This window comes from Vombatus ursinus, unplaced genomic scaffold, assembly GCF_900497805.2.
Source record: "Vombatus ursinus unplaced genomic scaffold, bare-nosed wombat genome assembly UNPS02012958.1, whole genome shotgun sequence".
Classification (NCBI taxonomy): domain Eukaryota; kingdom Metazoa; phylum Chordata; class Mammalia; order Diprotodontia; family Vombatidae; genus Vombatus; species Vombatus ursinus.
The window spans coordinates 621,631-649,065 of NW_020952736.1; the positions used below are offsets into that span (position 1 = coordinate 621,631).

At 37.8% G+C, this 27,435-nt stretch overlaps 1 protein-coding gene across 1 annotated transcript in view; it reads right to left on the minus strand.

The window, feature by feature from the left end:
- Nucleotides 1–27,435, minus strand: part of SP1 (Sp1 transcription factor) — a 44,657-nt gene that overhangs the window by 9,085 nt on the left and 8,137 nt on the right. Inside the window, exons 6-7 of the mRNA XM_027858403.1 lie at nucleotides 27,367–27,431; nucleotides 25,380–26,895 (exon numbers count right to left, since the gene is read on the minus strand). Coding sequence (XP_027714204.1) covers nucleotides 25,380–26,895; nucleotides 27,367–27,431 — 1,581 coding nt within the window. The remainder of the gene's footprint in view (nucleotides 1–25,379; nucleotides 26,896–27,366; nucleotides 27,432–27,435) is intronic.

The following is a 27,435-nucleotide window of genomic DNA, read 5'->3' on the forward strand; positions in this document are numbered from 1 at the left end:
TTTATATGGCCCAAAACACTGCAGAGGCTACTCAGATAACAGCTACACACAAGGCTCCTGTTAAAATTTTATAGTTAAGTTTACTGGAGAGAATCCTTACACAATACAGACAAAGTTCCCCAAACCCCAAGAACATGTACCCCAAGACTGGTGACAGGAAGTATAAGCATGACCACCAGAATAAATTCCTCTAATGATACTTTCTCTTCTGGGATACTTTATAAGCCCAAACTGCTTTACAGAACTTGCAGGCTCAAGTATTATGTCTTTTATTTATTTATATTTGTATCCCCAAAGAATCTACTCTCTTATAGCAGGAGCTAGCTGAATGATACTTACTACCAAGAGACCAGTGAATCGAAAGCAATGATAGGATATACAACTTATCTAGTCAGAAACAGAAAAAAAGCTTTCTTACAGAAAGAGAATGAGATTTCATTCAAAAGAACCATAGTTCCTGCTTCTAACATTCTTTTAACTAAAATTTGTCTTTCTTTCACCTTTAAAGCCACATGGACCACTCAGGTCCCTCTAATAATTCTCCAGGTCTGGATTACAACAGAAGCAATGGTACCTGGAATAACTAAAATGAAATTTCCAGAAACCTCATTAAACCTAGGAAACATTTAAAGTTGGAAGAGTTTAAGAAGAAACTTTGATGCTGTGCTCTCAGAACGCAAGCAATGCTGTGATTATACAGAGAAAATATTCTGGCCCAGTGAAGGAAAGAAGGAGATAGTATTAGTGACAACTAATTAGTGCAAACACCTAGGAGGTTACAATTTAGGGCCAACTACTTTTGTTGATACCATGGAAATTCAAGTCAGATCAACACACACTTAATAAGCTTCTATTATGTGCAGTACACCATGGCAGAGAAGAAATTATCTAGGATATGTGGATGTGACAGAAATATTATACCACCTAACACCACTTACAACTAAAAAGCAAATTTATGAGAACTCATTACAATTTCTGAAATACTTGATCACACAGGCCATAATGCTCTAAACCAATAGAAACACCTAGCATTTTCTGAGGCTGGATATTTTCCTTAAATAAAAGGTAAAAAAGGGGGAGCTAGGTGGGGTAGTGGATAGAGCACCGGCCCTGAAGTCAGGAGGACCTGAGTTCAAATCCAGCCTCAGACCAAACACTTGACACTAAGTAGCTACGTGACCCTGGGCAAGTCACTTAACCCCAACTGCCTTTAAAAAAAAAGAGAGAGAGAGAGAGAGAAAAATCACAGAATGTTAATGCTAAAAAGAACCTAAAGAGAGCCTTTGGTCCAACCACTCATTCTACAGGCACAGAAACTGAGGCCCAGAAAGGTCAATTCATGTCATAGTCTGAGGGGCACAGTCACTTCATGATGTCCAGCACAGTGCTTAGCAAGTTATGAATAACTCAAATTGAAATAAATGCAGATGTCTTACTTTTGGCACACTACAGTTCTGGCAGAAACTAGATCAAAACTTGAAGAGGATTCATCAGAAAGCATTCATGCTTCAGGTAGAGGTTAGACTAGATGATCTGTGAGGTCTTTTTTTAACATTAGAATTTCTAAGACTAAGTAACTTGCCCCAAGGTTACTAAATGAGTTAATGGCAGAAGGAGGACTGGAGCCCAGGCCTTGTTATCCAGTTCAGTATTCTTTCCTCTAAATTAGGCTTTTTCCATCATTGTATTCATCCACAAAATGGCTTAGGGACAAACAAATCAGGGACCCACAGTGATAATTCTATAAGGAAACAACAATGACTACTATTCTGGTCTGTTCTCTGCTTTTCAAAAATGGAACTAGGAAAGTGAGGCCCATTTTAGTTCCATCACTGATCCCGAGTCCTTTTCAAAACTAGACTGCCCTTCCTTATTTGATCAATATCTACCTTGAAGTTTTCCCTAGCTACCGTACATAGCATTGCTAGACTTATGAGATACAATGCCCAATATTTGTTTGATTTTGTGATCAAACTACCACTAAGCCCAACACTCACCACTTCTATTAGTGCTGTAGGGCAGATTTTAAAAAATGAATTAAAATGAATTTTGTTTTTAGAATCAAAAACTTAATAACATACCTAAGAATAAATGAAAACACCCCTCTCCTCACCCCCACAGTAGAAATGAGGGTTGGGAGTCAATGTACCAGGTAAATAACATGTTATTAATTAGCCTTCTGAAACAGCTCAAGGAGATTGCTTTAATAATGAATAATGGCTCCCCCTTGTGGTGACATAGAGTTTGTTCTTGAAATAAGCACACAGGGCTCAAGAGATTTGCTACTAGCACAAGTCATGGATAAACCAGCAAAAAGTTAACTTTGGAAGAGAAACTTTCCATGTGTTTGCAGAAGTCTGTCTACTCTGAATCTTCAGTCAGGAGAAATGAAGAATATAAATAAATCAACTTCTTCTATATATCATTCCAAAATCTCAATACTTGCAATTTCCTCAGTTTCCTCTGACCCACCTCATACCCAACCTTTACAATTTAATGGGAAATAATCTTCCCCTGTTTTACTTAAATGTAATTATGGCCTTTTGAACCCAATGGAGAACATGACTTACACCCCTTCTCTATTCCCCTCCCCTTTCTTTTTCACACAGATAGATAAGCAGCCAGATGATTAGGCCAATTAATTGTCCCACATAATAATTTCAAACTTTTTTTTTGTTTGGGAGAGCACTGAATTGACATTTAATTAATTTAAAGATAGGTGGGGTGAAATGCCAGCAAAGCACCAAATGACCTCTTTCCAACTCCCTTTAATAACTATTTCAGAATGAGACTGGTTGTATCTTTAAATGTGGTATTGGTTAAAGACAGAAAAAGATTAAGGATTTTTCTTGCCATGATGAAAAAAGCTAGTAAACCAAAGACACAATTTAATGACAGCTTTGCTCAGCCCACTGGTCCACCTCTAGCATCAGGCTATAGACATATACTTCTCAGTTTACTTGAAATGACAAAATGTGCCAAGGCCATGAACTTCCAAGGAAGACTACTAGGCTGGGCCAGGCTGAGCCAAACATATACTATTTTCTAAGAAGGCATTTGTAAAAAACACCATGGAAAATAGAAGGATATAGGAAAGCTACAGGGAAAACAGCAAAATGGCTACAAAGTTTGGTTAAGATCCAAGTCGCCCCCATACGCTTCTAAAGTCACTGGCAGATCTAGCATCCTACCTTCCTACCCAACAGCCCATTACAACTATTCATAGGCATCATCAGGAACACTTATGAACATTAAATGAGTACTATTTCAACAAGGAATGAATTAAACCATGTTCCATATTTATAAATACACATAGCACTGTATTAGCTCTATCATTTTGTATGTACTGTATCTCATTGTACAGGATTCCTGAGGAGTAGCAGTCATTCACACTGGATGAAACCTGCTCAACCCTGGTGCAGCACTGTAGAGACAAAAACTATTATGCCACCACCCAATCTCACCTATGCAAAATATAGTCAAGAACAAAAGCAAAAACAGTGAGAAGTGAAAAGCAAAAACAGATGTTGCAAAGTACCAGCATCTAAGCACAGAAGCTCTGACTTAAGCTTATTTATTACTAAGTGCAGTTGCTAACCTATAGGCCTAACGTTAGCCATCAACGTTCTTCAATAGCTCTCATCAGAAAAAGGACTGGGATGGGGCTTGGAGGTGGGGAGGGGGGAAGAGAAAGGGGGTGTTAAGAGAACCAAAAAGGAATAGTGTCCTGCCAGACGCAAGTACATTTACATCATAAAACAATTCAGGATGAGAAAGAGGAGACACAAAAAGACCTAACAGCATAAAGCTATTTAGTAAAAAAGCAGTCCTACATACTCCCCAAAAGCCCACATACTCTAAGAAAGCTGATAGCTGTAGAATTGTTGAAAAGAGCCTGTTCCCCCTCTACTAAGCCCTGGGAGAACCAATGTACAGGGGACTCTCTTCCTTTTTTGGTGCCCGCAACCCCAACCCACTAACAACCTGGCCTGGAGGAGTGGTCAGATGACCAAGGCACAGCATGTCTGGTCTTTGCCCTCCAATTATCAGACAGTGAAAAAAAGTCATCCTGCATTTTCTGTTAAGATGGCATCTAGAAAGATTATAGAGGAGCCCAGCTTTCCTCACACACACTCCAGCAAGTATCTGAAATGGACCTCAGTTAAAACAATGATAAAGAAAACTGTGGTTAAATTCTATCATACAGTCCAGAACATCATAAGAAGGACTGCCAGAAGTTAGTGAAGACTAGAAGGGGCTTGTGTCAGGGCACGCTCCAATGACCAGACCTGAAGACTGAAAGTACTAGGGGGAACCACACCAAGGAAATTATGAGTAAACAAAAGAAACACTGGAAATATCATAAAATAATAATAGACGCCCAAGAGAAGAACATCCATGGAAAGGATAACTCTACAGCAAATAATGACAGAGTCTCAGAGAAGTAAAAATGGCTTGGACACAAGTTCTATAAAAATGGATGGAAGAAATGAAACAGGAAATTAAAAAAATAAAATTCAATGGGAAAATAAGAATTCTGGAGAGAAAAAAACTGGACAGAGAATAAACAGCTTAGAACAGAGGTAGAAAAGCTTATCCAAGTAGTGGATAAGCTAAAAAATAGACTGAAACAATCAGAATCAGAATGATTCCAGGAGAACCACCAAAAGATTAGGAAAAACGGAAAATGTCAATCTAGTATCAAAAATAAATGACCTGTCAAAAGGTTAAGGAGAGATATTCAAGAAACACTGGAGCCCCTGAAAACCATGACCCAAAAACTCGGATACTGTATTTCAAGAAATCAGGAAAGAAAACTGCCTAGCTCTATTCTTAAACAGAAAAAAACCACCAATTACCTCCTGAAAGAAACCCCAAAATGAAAACACCCATGATTGTCAGAGCCAATGTCCAGAGCTTCAAAGTTTAAAAAAAAAATACTGTACATACCAGAAAGAAAAAGTCCCAAGCACCAAGGAATGTATAACCAAGGAATCTAGATTATATAAAGACACAGCAGCCGACTATTAAAAAGTTAAGAAAATCTAGGAACACAATATTCTCCCCTAAGAAGAGATAACAGCTTACAACCAACTTACCCTCTACAACAGTATCCTACAGAGGAAAAAATGGACCTTTATGTACAAGATTTATAAGCATTCCTGACAAAAAAGACCAGGATTGAGTAGAAATTCTGAAAAGAAAAACGGGAATAAAGAGAATCCTAGACATGTAATTAAATGAAGGTCAACAGAAATATGATGTTCCTTGGTTCCAATGAGAGAAGGGTCTCTTCAGAATTCCACTGTCTTCAAAGGACACAAAGAGTTAAGTAACATACAAATACAAAGATTGGCTGTGGTTTAAGTTTTGTTTTGTTTGTTCTAAGAGAATGAAGAAAAGGACTGGAGGAAAAAAGACTATATTAAGGAAGAAATAAGGAAGGACACTTACCATTTACCAAAACTGAAAGAAAACTGGTGAAAGATGGAAGAAACAGGTTTACAAGTGAATTCAATCAAACATAGAAAGAAAAACTCTAATATTAATCACATAAATTGCAAAATTAGGGAAAGGCAGGATTCTTCCAAATTCCTTTCATGATTCAAATAAATAATAGCACAAGACTATAAACAATATATTTAAAATACCATATATACTATGACCAGATAGGATTTGTATTACAAATGTAGGGATGGTTCAATATTAGAACTATAAATATAACAGGCCATCTTAACAAAAACAAAAAAATCATAATTATATCAAGAGATTCAGAAAATCTCTCAACAAAGTACACCACTTTAAGTTATAAAAAAAGGGGGGGGACAGACATGGTTCTTAATCATATCTAACTAAAATAAAGAACTAGAATTATCTGTAATGCAGAAATGCCTAAGGCTTTTCCAATAAGATTGGGGTAAAGTAAGAATGGCCATTATCACCACTATTATTTGATGTAATTCTAGAAATACTAGCCATGGCAATATGAGAAAAATAAATTAAGGGAATAAGAAGAGACACAGTGAAAATAAAACTACCACTTCCTACAGATATTATGGTTTACTTACAGATCCAACTAAAAAAACTTACTTGAAACAATAACTTTAGTAAAATAGTATATAAAATAAACCTGTATAAATCACCGACCTTTCTGTATAATACTAATAAAACCCAGGCAGAAAGAAGAGACAGAAAAAGAAAATTCCATTCAAAATAACTGAACAATGTATAAAATATCTGGGAGTCCACCTACCAAGACACACAAGTATATAACTATGAAATCTATATTGTTGAAGATATATTTTTAAATTGCATGGTTGGACCCAGACGATAATAAAAATGACAATACTATTTAAATTAATTTGCAGATTCAGTATCAAATGACAAAATTCATCTGGAGTAACAAAAGATCAAGAAACACAAGGGAAACACTGAAAACAGGAAAAGTTAGGGGACCTAGCAGAGTGTCAGATCTCAAAACTGTACTACAAAACAATTAATTATCCATTGGTACCATTTATAAAATAGAAAAGTAAAAAAAAAAAAAAAATGGAAGAGATTAGGTACTTAAGATCCAGAAACAATCAAAAACAGTAGCCCACTATTCAATAAACAGAAGAACTCCAACTATTGGGGTAAAGCCTCACCATTACATAAAAGCTTCTAGAAAAACTAAAAAGCAGTCTGGAAGAAATTAGGTTTAGGCCAATATCTCACACTATATACCATGATAAGATCCAAATAGATAAATGAACTAATTATAAATCAGGAGCAGTCTTTAACTATGAATAAATGGAAAAGGTTCTTGACCAAATAAAGAATACCAAGAAACACAGGAGATAAAAATGGCCAATTTTGATTACATAAAACTGAAAAGGTTTTGTGCAAATAACGCCAATACATTTAGAATCAGAAAGAGTTAACAGGGAAAAAAATCTTTGCAGTTTATTTCTCTAATCAAGGTCTACTATTCAAGATATATAGAAAATTTATTCAAATGTATAAGAATAAGATCCTCATTCCCCAATAGATAAAGAGTCGAAGGAAATGAACTGGTAGTTCTCAAAGGAAAAAATCCAAGCTATCAACAACCACATGGTAAAATATTATAAATCACTAATAATAAAAGAAATTCAAGTATGAAGTTTTACCTCACATGCATCAGACTAGCAAAGATTTTTGGAGGGACCTGTATGAGTACAAATATACTAATGCACTGCTAGTAGAGATGTGAAATGGTCCAATCATTCTGAAAAATTTTTTTTAATGAATCCAAAGTCACTAAACTGCATACTCTTTGATCAAGGGATACCACTACTAGGCACATATACCTCAAAAAGAGCACAGGACCCATATGTGCAAAAATATTCATAGAAGTACTTTTTATTGTAGCAAAAAATATTGGGAAAAAAGTGGGGGCCCAACAACTGGGGAATGGATGAACAAATTACGATATGAATATATTACAACTGCACTGTAAGAAATTATAAAAGGGACAAATTCAGAGAAAACTAGGAAAACATGTATGAACTGATGCAGAGTGAAATGAGAAGAGTGGGAAAAAAAAATCATACAATGACCACAAAACTGCTTAAAAAAAAAAAAAACCAAAACAATGAAAGACTTAGGAACAATGATCAATGCAGCGATCAGCCACAACCCCAGAAGTCTGATAATGAATCATTCTTTCCATTTCTTGGCACAGCGGTGACAGACTTGTTTTATGTGACTACACTTACTTGTTAAGGGAGGGCTTTTATTTTTTAGTAATAGTGAGGGTGGCATGGGATAGTGGTGAATTAAGAGAGGTAGTTACAGCAATTTGGAACTATGCCCAAAGGGCAACCAAACTATTCATATCCTTTGATCCATCAATACCACTGCTAGTTCTGTATGCCAAAGAGATCATAAAAAAGGGAAAAGGACCCATGTGTACAAAAATATTTACAGCAACTCTTTTTGTGGTGGCCAAGAATTGGAAATTGAAGAAATGCCTATCAGTTGGGGAATATCTGAATAAGTTGTGGATATGAATATAATGGAATGCTATTGAGCTATTAAGAAATGATGAGCAGGATGATTTCAGAAAAACCTAGAGAAAGTTACATGAATTAATGCTGAGTGAAGTGAGCAGAACCAGGAGAACATTGTACACAGTGAAAGCAACACTGTGCAATGATCCACTATGATTGACTTAGCTCTTCTCACCAACACAATGATCCAAGACAATTCCATAAGACTCATGATGGAAAATGCTATCCACATCCAGAGAAAGAACTATGGAGTCTGAATGCAGATCAAAGCATACTATTATCACTTTTTTTGTGTGTGTGGCTTTCCTCTTTTGTTCTGATTCTTCTTTCACAACATGACTAATGTGGAAATATGTTTACATGATTGCATGTGCATAACCTATGTCAGATAGTTTGCCATCTTGGGGAGAGGAATGGGAGGGAGAAAAAAATCTGAAATTCAAAATCTTATAAAAAAATGAATGTTGAGGGGCAGCTAGGTGGGCAGTGGATACAGCACCAGCCCTGGAGTCAGGAGGACCTGAGTTCAAACCCAACCTCAGACACATAACACTCACTAGCTGTGTGACCCTGTGCAAGTCACTTAACCTCACTGTCCAGCCTAAAAAAAAAAAATGTTGAAAACCATCTTTACATGTAATTGGAAAAACAAAATTCTATTTACCCAAAAAGAAAGAGAGGTTGTTACAGTGACATAAAAAAAAAAGAAAATATTAATGAAATATTTTTAAATACATAGAAGACAGTAAAAGTGAAGTTCAAAAAGACAAATAACCCTTCACATATCCCTTTTCTCCCTCTCAGTTTTATAGATCTAAAACTGAATGTGCTTATCTCTCATAGAATGGGAAGTTTTCAGTAAGAAAGAATCATGTGATTGCCAGTGAGTTGGTCAAACTGGCTTTCTCCAGCAGGTGTCAGTGTCACCAAGGGATAGATGAGCAGGGGTTTGGAACGATCAACCCAAAGTTTTATTAAAGTTTGAGACAGTTTTAAAAAGTTCATTCCAACAAAAAGGTTTGAAAAGTGGCTATTGCCAAAATCAGGCCCAGATTAAAAACAAACAAAAAACAAACTTCAAGAGTCTGAGTTGTACTTAATCACTGTTTTGGAAAACATTGGAACTATGTCGGCTATCATAACACCATGCCTTGCGCTAATCATAAGCCCAAAGAGGAACTGATTCTTTCATTTCACCTGTCCAGTTAAGATCTGAACATTAATTAAAATCAAATAAATACCAAGATTTTCAGTTTCCTCCATTTCCTGGCATTTGCTTCATCCGGAAAATTCCTTTCCCACAGTCTAGCCTTTCCTTTCCTATAGCCATATATTTGAACACTTGTCTGCAGAAATCCCCTCAGGTTAACATTCCTCCAAACTACCTTAATTATTACTGTTTAAATGATTTATATTATAACACCTATGTATTAGAGGTCTGGCTTGGTGACAGTATCACTAGGGAAAAAAGTCAAATCCATCTTTGATTTTGTATTCACGTTTCCATCACTTAACTAGGTTGTAAAAATGTGAAACACCTCAATTTCTCCCTAGGGAATTGAGATAAGGGTTTGATACTCAAATTCTTATAATTTAACATTCACATTAACTTCTAGACTATTCAGCTTGATCAATTATAAATTACTTAATATCTTTAAAGTAGAAACATTACAACATATAAGAATAGGAAAAAAAGGAAGTACAGTGTGGTAGGAAGATGACAGTGCTCATCCCTAAATGTAAGTTAAGAGTGGAATGTTTACAGGGAATAAGGTAGAAAATTGGTTTCCACATTACAGTAAAGATGTCTAGTGATGCAAACATAGTACGTGGAGTCAGGAGACCAGGGATTTGAGTCCCAGTTCTATGACATACTAGCCTTGTAACAATGGGCAAGTTATTCTTTCTCCCTGGGCCTCAGTTTCCTAAACTGAAAAAAAAAGAGGCTGCACTAGACAAGGTTCTCTCGCAGTATTAACAGCCTATAACTACAGGGCCCAATACATTCATAGCAATGGTAAATGATAATAGCTTCAAGAAAGGAAAACCCATTCAGCTGAAAAAATAAAGACAACTGGGTCTTTGGAAAATCCAGTTTTTTTCATGCTATATGGCCAAAGTGAGAGAGAGAAGCTTCTTCTAAATTTCCTCAGCATCCTGGCTTAAGGGAAACAAATGTGATTAGTAATATGCAATGGGACTAAATTATTGCTGAAGTTCCTTCCATTTCATCTTGAAGAAACCAAAGTATAGAGTTACAAAATATTTAACTAAAATATATTTGAAGTATAACTCATTAACAAATCAGGTCACCTGGTAGTCACAGAGGATGCAATAAACTCCTAGTCTACTATTTTCTCCCAACTTTCTTTCATACTCAACCATCAAGAAACCGGATAATACAAGTTCAGCCAAGTTGGACAGAGGGAAGAGAAATGAGAGACACCACTTCTGGTTGAGTCATATGGCCCTAAGTAAGAAGGCCCAGAGGAAATAGGGAGTTCTAATTTATCCCTGCTCCTCAAAACTCCATATTCTAATTTGGTTTCTCTGACACTGCATTATCCTTGTTCTCTTCCTATCTCTTGTCCTCTGTCCTCCTATCTTTCCTGCTCCCTAAACGTGGAAGTCCCATAAAAGTTTTATCAGCACCCTTCTATGTCCTCTCTGTTGAGATCTTCACCCATTTCCATTATTTCAACAATCACATCTAATCAAATTATTATTACATTTATATCTCTAGTCACAACGGAAGCAATAAGTGGCTTCTCTCAACTCTTAGGTTCCTGTCAGTCATTCAAATTCATTATCTTCTACTATCCAACCATCTCCTCCTCCTGACTTCCCCATTTCTATTAATGGCACCACCATTCTTCCAATTATGCTAAAAACTGTGGGACCATTTTTGATTTCTCTCTTCTTGTCCCATCTCCCCCCCCCCAATACAAATGCTCTGAATCCTACCTCTTCAACTCCTTTCCATTCCCACTTCTACCACACTAATTCAGATAAAGGATTCACAAGCCCAAGGGATTTCTAACAAGAAGTCCTTAGAAAGTCATAAGAATGTATGTATTGGAAAGAGTTGGAAAGAACTTTAGAGGTCATCTAGTCCAGCCTCTCATTTTATAGATAAGAAATGTGAGGCCCAGAGAGTCAATTTCCTATTGGCTGAGCTGGTATTTGAACCCATATCACCCTCTGAACTCCAAAATCAGGACTCTTTCCATTATACTACACTTCTGGAAGGGACAATGGTGGTCAGCTAGTCAAACTCTTGGTTTTTATTTCCTTTTACTTCTTAAATAAATGTTTTATCAATTTTTTTTTAACCTTACTATTCTTTCTCAATGACTATCACACCCAACAGAACTCTATCTCTTGAAACAGAAAAAAAAATTAGTTATGTAAAACAATTCAATATATTAGCCATATCTGATAATATAGGTTGATTCTGCACCTATGGTACACAACTTCTCTACCAAGAGGAAGGAACCATGCTTCATTTTAGTAATCAAGTCAAGTGTTGTTACTGTGTGGAGCCTGGTTCTGATGTCTTTCAGTGCTTTCAGTTCTTTTTTCCTTTATGTTACTGGGATCACTGTTCACCCTATTCTGGCTCTGCTTACTGTGCTCTGCATCAGTTCATGCAAGCCTTCCCAAATTTCACTGAATTATTCATAATTGTTGCTTCTCACAGTACTGTAATATTCAACCCCCCTCATTTTACAGATGAGGAAACTGAAGCTCAGAGGTGACACAACTAACCCAAGGTCACTCAGGCAATAAATAGAAGCAGGATCTGAAAACAGGTCTTGATTTCACACTAAACTACCTTGCTTCTGGATCCACTGCTCCCTCCTGTTCTTCCTCTCACTCATCACAATGCAATCACCCGCCTGCTTTCTCTCCCATTCCAAGCTACTCTGCATACAGCTGACTGACTTTACTAAATCCAAACTGACCAATCACCACCAGAGCTCAGAAGGCTTTAAAGATGTAAACCCTTTTCTTAAACTCAAAGTTCAGCACACTGCTCTAGATGGCTTGGACTCCTTGTACTACAACTACCTACCTCCCCCAGGGCCTCAAATGCACCAGACACTTAAGATACCAGAATGGAATCAACAATCTAAAGAGAACCTTAGAACAGATCAGCAGAAGTAACTCTAGGGCAGCAGCAGAGAACCTTTTGCATCTAGCTAGAGTCAGCCCCTTAGTTTACTTTGATCCAGTTTGTGGCCTGAGAACTAAATGACAATTCATGCCTATAGTTATAAAAAGATAAGACAGAATCAAGCAATGGCTGTAGGTTACAAAGTCACTAGAAGTCAAAGAATTCTGAGTATCTGTCCTACCTGATTTCTGACTTAGGTCAGGCAGAGTTCCCTGATCAGTCCACATTTAGGATCTAAAGCACTGACAAACACACCTACAATTGTACAAACACATGAGATGTTTTAAATATTTTAAGAAACATTATGCGACATCTCCATGAGTAATAGGGCAAGTATCATTATTCTTATTTTACTCATAGGAAAACTAAAGCCCAGAAACTCTAAGCAAGGTCACCAAGTCTCTTGATTGGGAATTAACAGGCTATGTTGCCTCTCCAGCCTCTTCCACTCTACTGTAAATCCAACATTCAAAATCCCTCCTTCTACATACCCTGTCTGTTGGGGGTTGGGTGGAGAAGAATTACAGGAAAAGGGGTGAGCATAAGGTCAGGCAAGGAGAAGAAAGGAGAAAAGGGATGCACATAATTTACAAATAGGAACATCAGTCCCAAATCAAGAAAGCTAAACATTTTATTTCTCCAGTAGAATGAAAACTTCCCTTGCTAGACACCAAATAAAACCTCAGCCAATACAAGGCCTCCTCCCCATAGAGGTTTGCCTACCAGCCACTGCCAGGCTCTGAGCCTCGGTTACCTCATTCTTCAATTTCATCAGAGAAAACATTATGTTCACAGCTCAGCAACTCATTTAAAGGATAAAGGTTATGAGAAGTAATTCAGAACAAAAAGTATGCAAAAAGAAAATTTTAAGTGCAAGATTAAATTTATGTTCATGTGTGATTTCACATCTATGACAATGCCAAACAAATGGGGAATAGCCATTTCAAAAACAAACAAAAAACCAAAATCAGCAGCTTTTGTCAGTTTTATATTACAAGCTCACAGAATGACTTTTCTTCACAACTGACAGAGTGGGAGAGGTCCATAGAAAATTTTCACTAGCTCCTGATTCTGTTGGTAATAACCTGTCTCACATAACAGGATGGAGATTGGTAGAGGGGACTAGACAGAAACAGTTTTGATTCATTTATAAATAGAACTGTTCATACAGTTTCTAGGTTTCATCATCTGCTCCCATCTCAGCCTTTAGAAAACAGCTGCACAGATAGGCCTGGTCGGGGTTTGCACAAATAGGGCCAGAAAAGCCTCTGAACTCTTGACTTCCTGACTAAACAGCAAGCTTTTCTTTTCAAGTAGAACCTTTATATCTTCATGTTTTTACAAGTACAGTCTTGTAAAAAGTGCTGAACAGGGCATCAAAGCTGAATTTTCCATATCCCCCTTACTGGCTTGCTTTTAGATCCTAGATGTTACTTATCGGGGACTGGTATACCATCAAGACAGTCATCCAAATGACTTTAATGGAAAAGACTGTATTAGTCCTGTCTTTTACTACCTACAACTTTTGGGCAGGGGTTCTTAACCTGGGATCCCTGAAATTTTTTTATCCTCAATAATTTGAGAACTATATTTCAATATAATTTACTCTATAACCCCACATATTTATGCATTTAATAACATTTTATAAAAAGGAATCTATTGGTTTCAGATTGCCAAAAGGGTCTAGAAAACAAAAAAAAAGTTAAGAGGCTCTGAAGGGACTAAAATAAACCATAGTAACTAAAGTATAATGGGAAGGTGAATATTATTTTCAGCTACAGAACTGGTTGAGTCTTCTGTGAGCAAAGCAATGCAGTTTGGTTTTTTTAATGACAAAAAGGCAGAATGGCATAAATTTAAGGTCATTTAGGTGCTTGAGTTTTAACTTATTATGGCAATCTGCAAGTTAATACTCACTGTAAGGTTAATGTCTTTCCATCTTTTATATTTTTAAGACTAGCAGACAAACCAGCAAAATCAAAAAAAGGTCAGATAAGTAAGGATAATCAAAAATCTTGCTGCATCTGAATCTGCTTACCAGCTTACTATTTCAAAATACTATGTGAGAGCATATTAATGATTTTATTAAGATGGATATGACTTGCCTACATTTGAGTAAAAGCTTTGCCATCGGTGCCAAGATGCTAGGCCACAATGTAGCTCCCTAAGCATCTAAACAATCTAGAGATGAGAGGTATCCATTGTCTGGGATGACAGGAGGATGAAATTCTCCCGGGCCTCAGGGGGTCATTGAATAAATCCCAACAAGGAGAAATGCTTTCCAAGAACAATCCATCTTTGCTTTCTTTGGTTGTTTTATGCCTCAGTAATTAAAACAAGGCAAAAAGCAATTACCAGTTATGGAAGAATGATTTACTTTGAAAGCATGCTGAACACACATCATCCATCAAAAGTATTCTCGTATGATTCAGGCTTGCAACAATCCTTATCCCAAATTTGTGTTACATTAAACACTTTACTTACAGATATTCAGAATTTTTAAAAAATTTTAAAGCTATATGCCAGATTTCAGCAGTATCTATCTTCCATAACCAGGCTAAGAAATATACACATGTCCCCAAATTAGTCTAATGCATTAAGCTAGCTTAAGATGCAATTTTGGTCACCATAAAATTGTTTTTAAAAGGATTAAACATTCAGGAGAGGCATCTGCCAAGATTTACCCAGAGGCCATTAAGTAAATCTAATTTATAAAATACTCTTTGAAAACTAAAAACCTAAATAATTGGAGAAACATTTAATTGTTCAAGGTTTAATTGTTGAGCTAATATGATAAAAATGACAATACTAACTGTAATACTACCTCCTATTAATTTACTTATTCAGTGCTATGCTAAACTCTCCAAAGAATATTTTATAAAGTTAGGAAAAAAATAATAAAATTCATATAGATGAACAAAAAAGTCAAGAATCTTAAGGGTAATAATGAAAATAAGTGGTCTATCGTACCAGATCACAAACTGTACAAAACAGTAATTATTAAAATGATCTGGTATAGGTTAAAAAAAAAAAAAGGAGGTCAAACAGTGGAACAGATTATGTATACAACAAACACAGTAGTACAAACCCCAAAGACCTCAGTCACTGGAGGAAAAACTCACTATTTGTCAAAAACAGCTGGGAAAATTGGACAGCAGTCTGGCAAAAATTAGATTTAGACCAAAACCTCAAACCATGGACCAAGATAAGCCAAATGGATAAATGATCTAAATATAAAAGGTCACATCATAAACAAATTAAAAGGAGCAAGGAAGAAATTACCTTTCAGAACTATCGCCTGGGAGAAGAGTTCATGACTACACAAGTGATAGAGAGGATCACATAAGATAAAATGGATGGTTTTGAGTCAACAAAATTAAAACAAAACTAATGTAATAAGAATTAGAAGGGAAACAGGTACCTGGGGGAAAATATCTTTGCAACAACTTTCTCTGAAAATGGTCTCATTTGGAAGATATATAAGGAATTGATTTAATTTCACAAGACTAAATGCCATTCTCCAATAGATGAATGGCTAAAGGATAGGAATAGGCAGTTTTCAATCAGTCACCAAAAAATGCTCCAAATCAATAATAAATTAGAGAAATGCAAAAACAACTTTGAAGTCCCACCTACGGAAGGTGGCAAAACAGGTATATAAGCTCACTGTTGGTAGAGCTGTGGAATGGTCTGGCCATTCTGGACGGCAACTGGAACTATGCCTAGAGAGTGTTAGCAAACTGTTCATACCCTTTGACCCAGCTATACTACTACCAGGCTTATACCCCAAAGAAATTAAAGAAAGAATCTGTGTACGGAAATATTTGTAGCAGCTTTTTTGGGGATATCCCAAAAAAAAACCCAGAAACTAAGAAGGTTGATTGTGTTCCTTTCGGAAAATGACTGAACTGAAAGTTGTGGAATATTATGCTATAAGAGATGATGAAATGGACAGTTTCAGAAACTGCTAACACCTTTATAAAGTGATAGAGAGTGAGCAGAAGTAGGAGAACAATTTGTACAATAACCACATTATACAGAAAATCAACTTTAAAAGACTCCAAACACCAAGATAGACCACAAGTGCAAAAGAATGAAGAGGAAACACTTCACTCACCCTCTGACAAGAGGTGAACTTAAAATGCACAGAAAGATATATTTTCAGACATGGCTAACGTGAGAATCTGATTTGTCAGATTATGTACATATGCATTGAAAGATTTTTTTAATTTGCTCAACAGGAGAAGGAAGTAGTGGGAGGGAAAAATTAATTTAAAAAAACTTTGTTACTTGAAAAATAAAAATAATAAACTTTGTAAAAAGGACTGTAGCAAAGATAAAGAAGAGGTATCACAGCATTGTGGACAGAATATTGCATCAGGAGTCAGAGCTGAATTCTAATACTGACTCCTACACTTAGTAGCTGTGTGACTCCAGGCAAGTCACTTACCCTCTAAGCCTCAAATTCCCAATCAACAAAATAAAGCAGTTAGACTGTTTCTTCCAGCTCTAAAGTTATGATCCTATGAGCCCTGAAAAACCAAATCCCTTGCTTGCTCTTATACCATTAAGTAGAAAAGAATTATTTTTCAAACTGCAAATTCACAGAGTTTTGGTGCCCTCAGCCTCTCTCTGCCCGACATATTTCCCTTTCTCCTTTAACCAGAATATACTTGTTAATAAGGATTTGGCTCAAATTTGTGCATGAATAAGAAGGGAAGGGACACCAGGAACACCCACTTTGAGGGCAGAAATATTTTTAACTAAAGAACTGAGAAAGGACATGTAGATAGAAATGTAAATCTAATAATGGTCCTTTCAAATAAATAATTAAATAAGTTAAAGTCCCCTCAATTACTTCACAATCATGAACATGACCCTTACGAGCAGAAACTCCAGGTCTAAGATGAAAACTTCTGCCACTTTGTTTTTAGTCTCTTTTAGCACTGGTCCACTGGTCTTATAAAGTATGATAACGACTGCAGAGGTGGGGGACTCTAAGCATGGAATACTGCTTATCGTGGGCAGCCAGGTGGAGCAGTGGATGGAACACCAGGCCTGGAGTCAGGAAGACCCGAGTTAAAATCCAAGCTCAGACACTTGATTGCCTCATTTATCCCACCTATAAAATGGAGATAACAAGGTTGTTGTGAAACTCAAATGAGATAACATTAAAGTGCTTTAGTACAATGCCTGGCACATAGTAAGCACTATATAAGTGTTAGTTGTTGTTGCTGTTATTAATATTGGTAAATTTGTTAAACTAGTGGCAGCTAGGTGGCGAAGTGGATAGCCCTGGACCTGAGTTCAAATAAGGCCTCAGACTATTATTAGCTGCCTGACCCTGGGCAAGTCATTTAACCCCAAATACCTACAAAAATAAATAAAAATTTGCTGAACTGCTTTATCTCCCCTCTTTTAAAATCTTTCTTTTAAGAGATAACTCACTGGCTTAGGAAAAGAAGGAAATGAATGTAATATATTTAAAAAGGAAATCAATCAAAATCAGATTTAAATTTTTTGTTTTGTTTTGTTTTTCGGTGAGGCAATTGGGGTTAAGTGACTTGCCCAGGGTTATACTCACTTGCCTAGTAAGTCCAAGTGGCTGGTCTGAGGACAGATCTGAACTCAGGTCCTCCTGACTTCAGGGCCAGTGCTTTATCCACTGTGCCACCTAGTTGCCCCCTAGATTTAAAACTTTTTAAGGAAATATATAAAATATATAAAAATATAAAACAATGAAACAAGATAGAACAGTAATTTTCATTAAATAAGTTGCAATTAGAACCTCTACTACTTAGTTGCCTGAAGCATTTTTGGATGATACTCTGATAGATGCCAAACTGTAGGTGGATAAAAAATGCTTGTTTAATTGAACCATGAATATCCTGCAGCCTGATAGATTCCATTTAAAGTTAGAAATTATTAAACTAAAAGAAATGTATGAACACCCATAAACATTCTTCCCCCCCACCCCAGGCAATGGGGTTAAGTGACTTGCCTAGAGTCAGAAAGCTCACAAATATTCTTAAAAACGACAAAATGGGTCTAAAATATTTGAAAACCATTTCTTAGAATTCAGAAAAAACTCTTTACCTTCCCAAGACTGCTGCTGGTCTGGGCAAAATGTCTGTACCTTGAATTCAACAAACTCCCAAAGGAGTCTAAGCACGGTATTTTTATATCCACCACTATTCACCATAAACAACAAATTTCACAGTTTTTACGTACAAGTCTGGATAAAACTGAATCCTGTTTCTGTTGGGCAGTTAAACCCTATCCCCATCATCCCATTAGTAAGGGAAGAAAGCAGTTGAGGGGGAAAAAAAGGAAAAATCTGGAAGGTCATTCCAGGATGACATGAAAAACAACATGCACAATGCAGACGAAGCCGCCTAGGATGTCTCAAGAGCACCTAAAAAATAATACAAGTTAATAGAAGACATTCCTCTGAAATGCAAAAAGCTAAAATTCTTTACACAAAATGTAGCAAACCCAAATTCAATTCTGTAGAAGTTTAATTTATCTAAGCCCCAGATTTATCTTTCACCATTCTGACCAATCCTTTACCCTTCGTGTTTGGGTCATTTTGATGATAAATTATATACATAAGTAGATGAGAGTATGACCACAGGTAAAATTAAAATTAGTCCATTTATGTTTCAGGTTAATGAGATAATCCAACATGCCGAGTATCCATACTCTATGTTTCTCTGACTGCTCTTGCCTTTGGATCAAATGACATTTTTTGTGTAAACTGCTCTACAAACCTTAAAGCACTATATAAATGTCGGCTATTATTATCAGGCTATTATTAGTATCTACAATGTTAGGTAAGCAAGGGAAATAAAATGATCACGTCCATTATTTGAAACACCAGGAGTCAGGAGACCTAAAGATTAGTCCTGGCTCTGCCACTCAATGAATGACCTTGGGCAAGACAACCTTTCTGAGCTTGTTTACTGATCTGTTTAAAAAAAAAAAAAAAAAAAAAAAATTAGAGAGCTGAATAGGATAATCTCTCTAAGGTCTCTTCCAAATCCAAAGAGCCTCTTTCTCTTCCTCCATCACTATTTTAGGTTGTAGTATATTTTTGGCATTGTAAATAACTACTATTGACAAGCATTTAAGTTCTCTGAACAGTCACTCATCAGATCAGAGTCCACCTCCCCATTCATTTTATATATGCAGCAACTAAGAATGAGAAATGTTAAGTGACTTGCCAAAAGTCACCGAGAATTCTGACTCCAAAACCAATACTTTTTTTTTTGCACTATGCCTGACTGCCTTATCAATCTTTGAGGCCGATACACTGAACAAGTCATTCCTTAAAGTTCATGCTAAGCAATTTGCAAAGGTCTGTCTCAAGAGTATTCAAAATTCTTTATCCCACAGATTATTTGCAGCCAACATGCATCTGTGATTTCCCAGAGAAACCAGTTTATTTGATCTTTCTTTAGCAATTTCTATGGTTTAAGTCAGTTTCCCAACTATTAAAGGGCAAGTGTTAATTCAGACTTAATGAATGAGGCATTTCACATTCTAACTCCTAGATCAAATAAGCTAATAGTATTGTTTGCTCTCTACGGGAAATTTTGTTTTGTTTTGGGAAAGAATGAAATACATAGTAAATAATGCAGGCTACTTGAAGGGCATATCAAAACCTGTTGAACAAGTAATACTGCTCAATCTCCGTAAGTCATACAAACCATACAAACTGTGTTTCTAAAAGACGATGGAGCAAAAGAACAAATTTAAATACAGTCCAGGTTTACAACCAACTCTGAAAGACCCATTTGCCAGAGAAATTCAATCGCTTTCTTCAAACGTACTTTTCAGGGTCTATCAATTATCAGCTGAAAATGGGAATAATAAATGTGGTGCCTACCTCACGTGTTGTTGTAAAGCTTAGCTCAAAAGATATGTATATAAAGCTCTTTGCAAACCTTAATGCCCTAAGTGCTAGCCTTTGTCATCATCAACATGGTCGGCATCCTCATCCTCATCTCATTGTCACTGTCGTCCTCCTCCTCCTCCATTATTATTAAGGCAAATAGTCTCTCCAAGGCTGGCACAGCATCAGAGCCATAGTTACAGTGTCGACAATTACATTTTCAAAACAACAAATCTAAGTTCTATAGGCTATTGCTAAATATTTGTGGACTTTTCCCAGAATGCTTGAGAAAGGAGAGAACACTGACAAGACAAGCTTGTTTAATGCAGAGAGAAAAGGTGTCCTCAGTGTCCCGGAGGGTTAAAAAGAAACATTCCCATGATTAAATAGAAGTTTTCTCAGGTCAACTGACAAGTATGATGGCAAAAACACTTCTCTCTAGCATCAATTTTACTACTTAAAAACACATTTAATGAATCAGTTACAGCTGAGTTCTCCCAGGCAGTCTGTATACTACAAGCAAACTCTACAAAACAAAACCAAATTGATAGAAGCAAAGAGCTCTAGACTCGAGCCATGTCTTGAGCCCTGGTACACACTTCGCATAACTGTGTGCTCTTGTCACTTAATAAGGAACTAAAATGGTCACATTACACAATGCAATATGCTTTAAAGATGATGTCATTTACCGGAAAGTCACTGGGAGTAAACAGGGCCAATAAAAAGGTTTTACAGACTTACAGAATTCTAGTCTATTACTCTCATTTTCAATATGAATTTGGGCACCTAAGCTTAAAGAAGCTTTCCCTCTTAACTACCAAACCAAAATCAAGTCTTAGGTTACCTGTTCATTTGGGAACTACAAGGACCACCATAAGAAACATTCAGCAGCATCAAGAGAGAAGTTGTTCAAGGAAGCTGTAAATTTCGCTTGTTCAAGTGAAGAAATGTTTTCTTTTTAAAATAGAAAATCTTATGAAAAGACACTCCCCACACCATTCTTTGCAGAGGTGGGAGGTCCAATAGTATGGAACATTGATTATATTTTCAGGCTTTCAATGTTTTAGTTGCTTTTGCTGATTTTTTTCTTTTCTTCCTCTTTTTCTCAAGTTAAAAAAACTTACGTGTGATAGCTAAGAAGGAGGAGGAAGAGGAATACAAAAAAGATTTTTTTCAATTATTAAAAAAAATAAAATGTAAAAGCTTACATAAGAATGTACCTCATTCTCTTTATTTGAGGGGGTAAAGGCCTATGGATATTGAATACCACATATGTCAGATAGGATTGACAAATCAGTTAATTTTGCTGACCTGCTTCCCCCCCCACACCTTTTTTATATTTTGTTATAAAGAATGGCTCTCTATATAAAGGAAGGCATATATTGGGAAATAAAGCTAATGTAAAAAAAAACAATACCAAAAATCTTAAATATGGAAAATTTCTGGTTGTGTAACTTTTTGTAAGAGAATCAATCATGCAGGCTATATTTCTAGTATCTAAAATAACTTGCCACTGAATGCTGAAATACAACTTTTTTTTAAAATTAAGTCTCAGCAATATGACCCCAAGTCTACTGACACCATTGGCAAACCAGGTTCTAGTATCACATTCTTTAACTTCCCTTGGAAAAAGGACATCCTCTTGCCACTGATAAAATTAAGCAAATGTGAAAATTTTATTTTTAGTGCCTGAAATTTGCTTCTTACAGCCACTAATGAAATACGTTCTCTTCTGCTGCCAAAGCCTAGCCCTGGAACTCTTTATAAGGCAGAACTCCCACGAAGACATCCATACTGTGTTATACAGAAACTACAGGCCTAAGTAAACCTTCTCTCCAACCTGCGGCCAAGAAGTTTTAAGACTTAGCCACAGCTGAAAAAAGACCAAGAGATTCACACTGAAAGGAACAGATGACAGCTTTTACATAAGAACAGAGATGGGGTGCGAGCTAAAATACCATTGTTTCTGAATGGAAAAAAAAAAGTACAGGAGAGGGCCCCACAGATCACTTCACTGTCTGGAAACTAACCCCAATTTAGTGGGTGATACATCTGAGGCGTTTCCTTCCTCAACCACCACCCACCAGGGGCAGAGTAACCACAAGGTCAGGAGTGTTCTGGTCTGTGCCCTGTCTCTCCTTCTCTTTAGCGCGCGTGTGCGCGTGCGCGCGCGCACACACACACACACACACACACACACACAGACACACACAGATAAGCAAACAGACAAGTTAACAGGAGAGCTGCGTCTTTCCGGTGATTTCACAGGGAGACTGTAAACAGACCAAGGGAAACCAGCTGCAAAGCTACAGCCCACCAACCAGGTAGGCAGCACACCACAAGGGAGCTAGCACAGCTTGATTTTCCAGCAAAACTACCAAATACCCTGGAAAGTAGGATAAAATAACCTAATTCACAGCAGCCAGGCAACATCTGAACAACACTAGGCTTCCAGGAAGTAACTTTATTATCCTTCGTGGGGGATAAAGTCAGATGAATTAGAGGTAACGAGAATGTTGCACAATTATGACTAACTAGAAGGGAAGGGGGAGGAAACGAATATCTTTGGAAGCAACCATTAGTGAAGCAAACGAAATCTCAACACGAACAAAATGGCCTGTGGGTGCTCCATTCTTCCACTGGGGATATCTAATGTGATCTCTAGCTTTAACTCAAAGACCATCAATAACATAGTAGCTCTGTCCTGTGGCAAAGGGAACAGCAGATTTCTCTAGAGCAGAATTTAGCAATAACGAATCTTCATTACTGACATCCTAAGCACAAGCTGAAAACAAAAATGTCAAAGACTTAAAAATAAAACTTAACAGATGTTACCTGTAGATTTCTACACTAAGTTCAACTTTCCCACATTTCCACTACCATATTTTCTTACTTATATAAAGTACGATTGCCAAATAGAACACTAAAATTCAGCTAGGTGGCCCAGTGGATAGCACACTGGGCCTGGAGTCATGAAGACCCATCTTCCCGAGTTCAAATCCAGCCTCAGATCAGACACTTAATAGCTGTGCGACCCTGGGCAAGTCACTTAACCCTGTTTGCCTCAGTTTCCTCATCTGTAAAATGAGCTGGAGAAGGATATGGTAAAGCACTCCAGTATCTTTGCCAAGAAAACTCCAAATGGGATCACAAAGAGTCAACAAAACTGAAACAACTGAACAACAAACCAAAGGCAGCACATCATTTTGTAATCTGAACACCTTATTTGAAGAAATACTTTTGATTCTGAGGTAAAAGTAGTTGAAATCAGTTTTTTTCCCCACTGGACAAAGGTGCAAGAGTACCAGATTCTAATCACACCTCTTTGAGTATGACCTCTCTAAGGCCTCAATTTTCTTATCTACATAACTGGTTTGGAGAAGCATTAGTAAGGGAAATTAAATGGGCTTTCAAAGAATTTTAAGAGCTGGAATGGCCCTAAGATTCAATTTTTTTTTTCAACAGAAAATGGCAATAGAGTTTTGATCCCTCACAATATCCAATTCACTGAGTTATGAAATCTCTGAAGTGTGATTATTTTAAACAAACAATATAGGCTAAGTTGGGAAGCTTTAATAGTTCTCTCCCAAGATTTTCTCAAACTGTAAGAAGAAAAGAGATATGATGGCCTACGATAAAAGTAAATAATAATTTCAAGGGGTATAGACCTGATATTGGTGAGGGAACTTCCTCATGTGGAAATTCCCTCTACTACTGATGCAGATCAACAACTGGTGCATAACTCCTAGTGGTACAGAGGGTCATGTGGTTAGGACGTGTGGGAGGAAGGACTTGAAACCAGGTCCTCAATACTCCAAGGCCAGTCTTCCGTCCCCTATTGGCACCTTTCCTCTTCTAAAGCAAATTATGCAATGCACACAACATCTAACTATATTCCAAATAGAGCCATGAAGTTCAATGATTGAGGGATTTTGATATTTTTCATCCCTAATTTTTTTTAAATGAACATTCCCAATGGTATACAACAGGGGGTGAAAATCACTCTTTTCTCTATTAAAGAGAACAGCCACCACTACAACTGAATATAAGTTAACGAATTCTATTCTAAACAGACCAATGTTCTCACCCATTGACCCTCTTACCATTTTTTTTAACTCCTAAGATATATTCATTACCAACACCAAGAAAGAGAAACAACAGAATTTCATGTTTTAGTCGAGTTCTAGTGAACACCGTAGCTTATCTCCACAATTTCATCTTGTCCTGCTCCCATCTACGTCCCCTCCTGGGCAGCCCGGAAGTACCTAGGAGGAATCTCTACTAAACCACTAACCTACGTTTAGATTGAGGGGAGGCCCTTATAGGACCCCACTTCTTCTCATGGGTGAAAACTGTTAGTGAAACCTTGATGAAAAGTTTACTAGTTAATTCTTCGTTAAGCAGGACATCTAGTAACGCCCCATACTCAAAAATATACACCATCTAAGCATGTGGGAATTTTTAACTAGATATTCTAGTTAACTAAATGTTAACTAATAAACATTTCATTGAAAAAGCCTCTAAAAGGTATTATTGTGCAGTTTTTTTCTGCCTTAGTAGTATAGCATACCAAATGTTATCTAACATTTTTGATGACTACAACTGCAACACTATCAGGGGTATATAAAGACTGGCACTCTATTATAAATGCACAGAGTATGAGAAAATGGGCTACACCTCTACTGACCCTAAAAATTCCCTGGAAGTTTTTCAAAACTAAGTTCTTATATAGCATAATCTTTTTTGTGGCATACAACTCTAATTAAATGCTGGCCAAGGGAAAAAAAACCCAATTAATCAAGGAAAATGCACCAAAGTTGAGTCACGAGACTTATTTTGATCCTGGCTTCTGCCATTAACTAGTTGTGTGCCTGAACGAGTCACTTAATTCTTGCCTTAGTTTCTGCAAACTGTAAGATAAGACTGGACTAAAGGATCTCTTCCAGCTCTAAATGTCTTCATTTGCGATGCTATGATTTAGGGTTTCCAGGTAACTGAAGTTTTAGTCTAATAAAAAGTATGACAACCAATAAATAATGTGAATCCAGATGCACTAGGGGGATGGAGAATGACTATTAATACTTAATTCCAAATTATCTGGAGACATCATTGTAAGTTCTCTAGTGTAGACCTGCCTAAGACAGAAATGTTAGTCAGACAGGTCTCTGCAAGCAGCTGGAAAACAGACCTATCCCTGGGCTGGAACTCCTCCACTGATGTGCCAAGGTCAGTTCTACAACATAAACATCTCAGTCTTGTCCTGAATATTCCTTACCTGTAGCATTTGCTATTGTCAGTGGCAAGCCTGGTAGCTGGTGCACCTGGATTCCTGAAGCACCTAGTGCACTGAGGTTGATGGTCTGGAGACCTGGCATCGAGGAGAGTTGAGCAGCATTCACAGTGACCGTGCCAGCAGGGATGGAGGCAGCTGAGGCGATAGGCGTAAGGGTGGTGTTGCTGTTGCCAGTCTGTCCCAAAGAGACACCCTGCATTGGTGCCAGGGTGATTGTCTGAGCCTGTGGGTTCTGGACTTGAAGATTCTGCAGCTGAATAGTTTGCCAACTGACTTGCCCATTAGGTCCCACTGTTGGTGTCCGGATGATAATGGGGCCTGAATTGGGAACAGCCTGAAGCTGGAGGTTCTGGAGACCATCTTGAGAAATAGCTTGGGTTGTAAAGGTCTGGCCTGACAGTGGTGCAGCCTGGAGGGCCTGAATAGCCTGTCCACCTTGAACTAACTGAGGTTGGATGAGGATCTGTTGTTGTTGCTGTGACTGCTGGTTTTGCTCTCCCTCCTTCTGTTGGCTGGGCTGGAGAGTACCCCCAGGTGTCTGGTTCTGCTGAACGTTCAGAGAGTCAGATCCCTGAAGCCCACTAACCCTTTGTGGTGTCTGGACTTGAGTATTGGTCCCGGCTGTTCCGCTGGTGGAGAAATTCATGATGCCCATGTTGCTGGTGGTGGTTGTGGACGAGTAACTGCTGGCATTGGTGAAAAAGGATCCAGAACTGGCTTGTGAGGTTGCCAGGCTAGCAGAGCTAATAGTTGTCCCTGAGGTTGCCGGCTGTGAGCCACTTTCTTGAGAGCCTGAGCTACTGATTGTGACTGCCTGGGAACTGGGAGTCAGGGTGGCTGCAGCAACACTATTGACAGGCAGTAGGGTGATATTCCCATTCAGTGCCACTGGGACATTGGCCACATACTGAGTCTGTCCTGAGAGGACATTATTGGCCAAGCCTTGGAGGGGCACAGCCTGCTGAAGCAGGTTTGGCATAGCAGCGATGATATTGCCCCCACTTCCTCTATTTGTAATAATCTGCTGGTTTGCCCCAGGTATTATCTGAATTTGACCAGAACCATCTTGCTGCACTTGGGCCCCAGTGGTGGCAAACTGCAACTGCTGCCCATCAACAGTCTGGAACTGGGGGATTACTTGGTACTGAATGTTAGGCATCACTCCAGGAAGTCCAGTCAGAACTTGCTGGTTTTGTATATTGGGGGTGGTGGTAACAACATATTGCCCACCAGAGACTGGGCGGTTCTTGGAGGATTCACTACTACTGCTACCATTGCTATTGCTGCCACCCTGATCCTTTGAGGTAGGGGTAGCCCCAGAAGAGGAGATGATCTGCCAACCATTGGCACCTTGGGTGAGTTGTGTGGCGGCGGTGAGATCTAGTTCACCTGAGCCCCCTGACTGGCTTGGGCCCTGGGAGTTGTTGCTGTTTTCATTGGGTGACTCGATTCTGCTGCAAGTGGCTGCTAGCAAAGCCAGTGGGGATGGTTGGGACTCCTGGTCAGAGAGGAAAGGGAAGAGGATTATTGATTCGTCACGTGTCAGCTCTCAGTCATGCACAAATACCAAGAAGATAAAGGAGACAAAATACAACCAGACTACAGCATAAAACATACACAACCATATAACATGAGATAGGCAAGTACAAAAAGAACACAGTGGGAGTTCCAGAAAACAGCCTGAATAAGCAAACCAAGGAGTCTCTCAGGCATTATCACTGAACAACATAACCTGAGAGGCAAGAATTATTCACACTTGTATTAAGAATATTCTATCTTCAAATATATCACCATATGAAAAAAGAATGCTATGAGTTGCTCAATGTCTTATTCCTAATCCATTACTTGAATTCCCATCCAAGGGGATATCCCAACGACATAACTTTCTCTATACCTTATTTCCTCCACTTCAAAAGAATTACTATGGGGACTCAACTATTTAGCAAAAGGATTGGGCATCCTCACTCACCTGGCCACCTCCTCCTCCACTACTGCTGCTGCCTGTGCTGCTGCTCCGAGTCTGGGAAAAGCCACCACC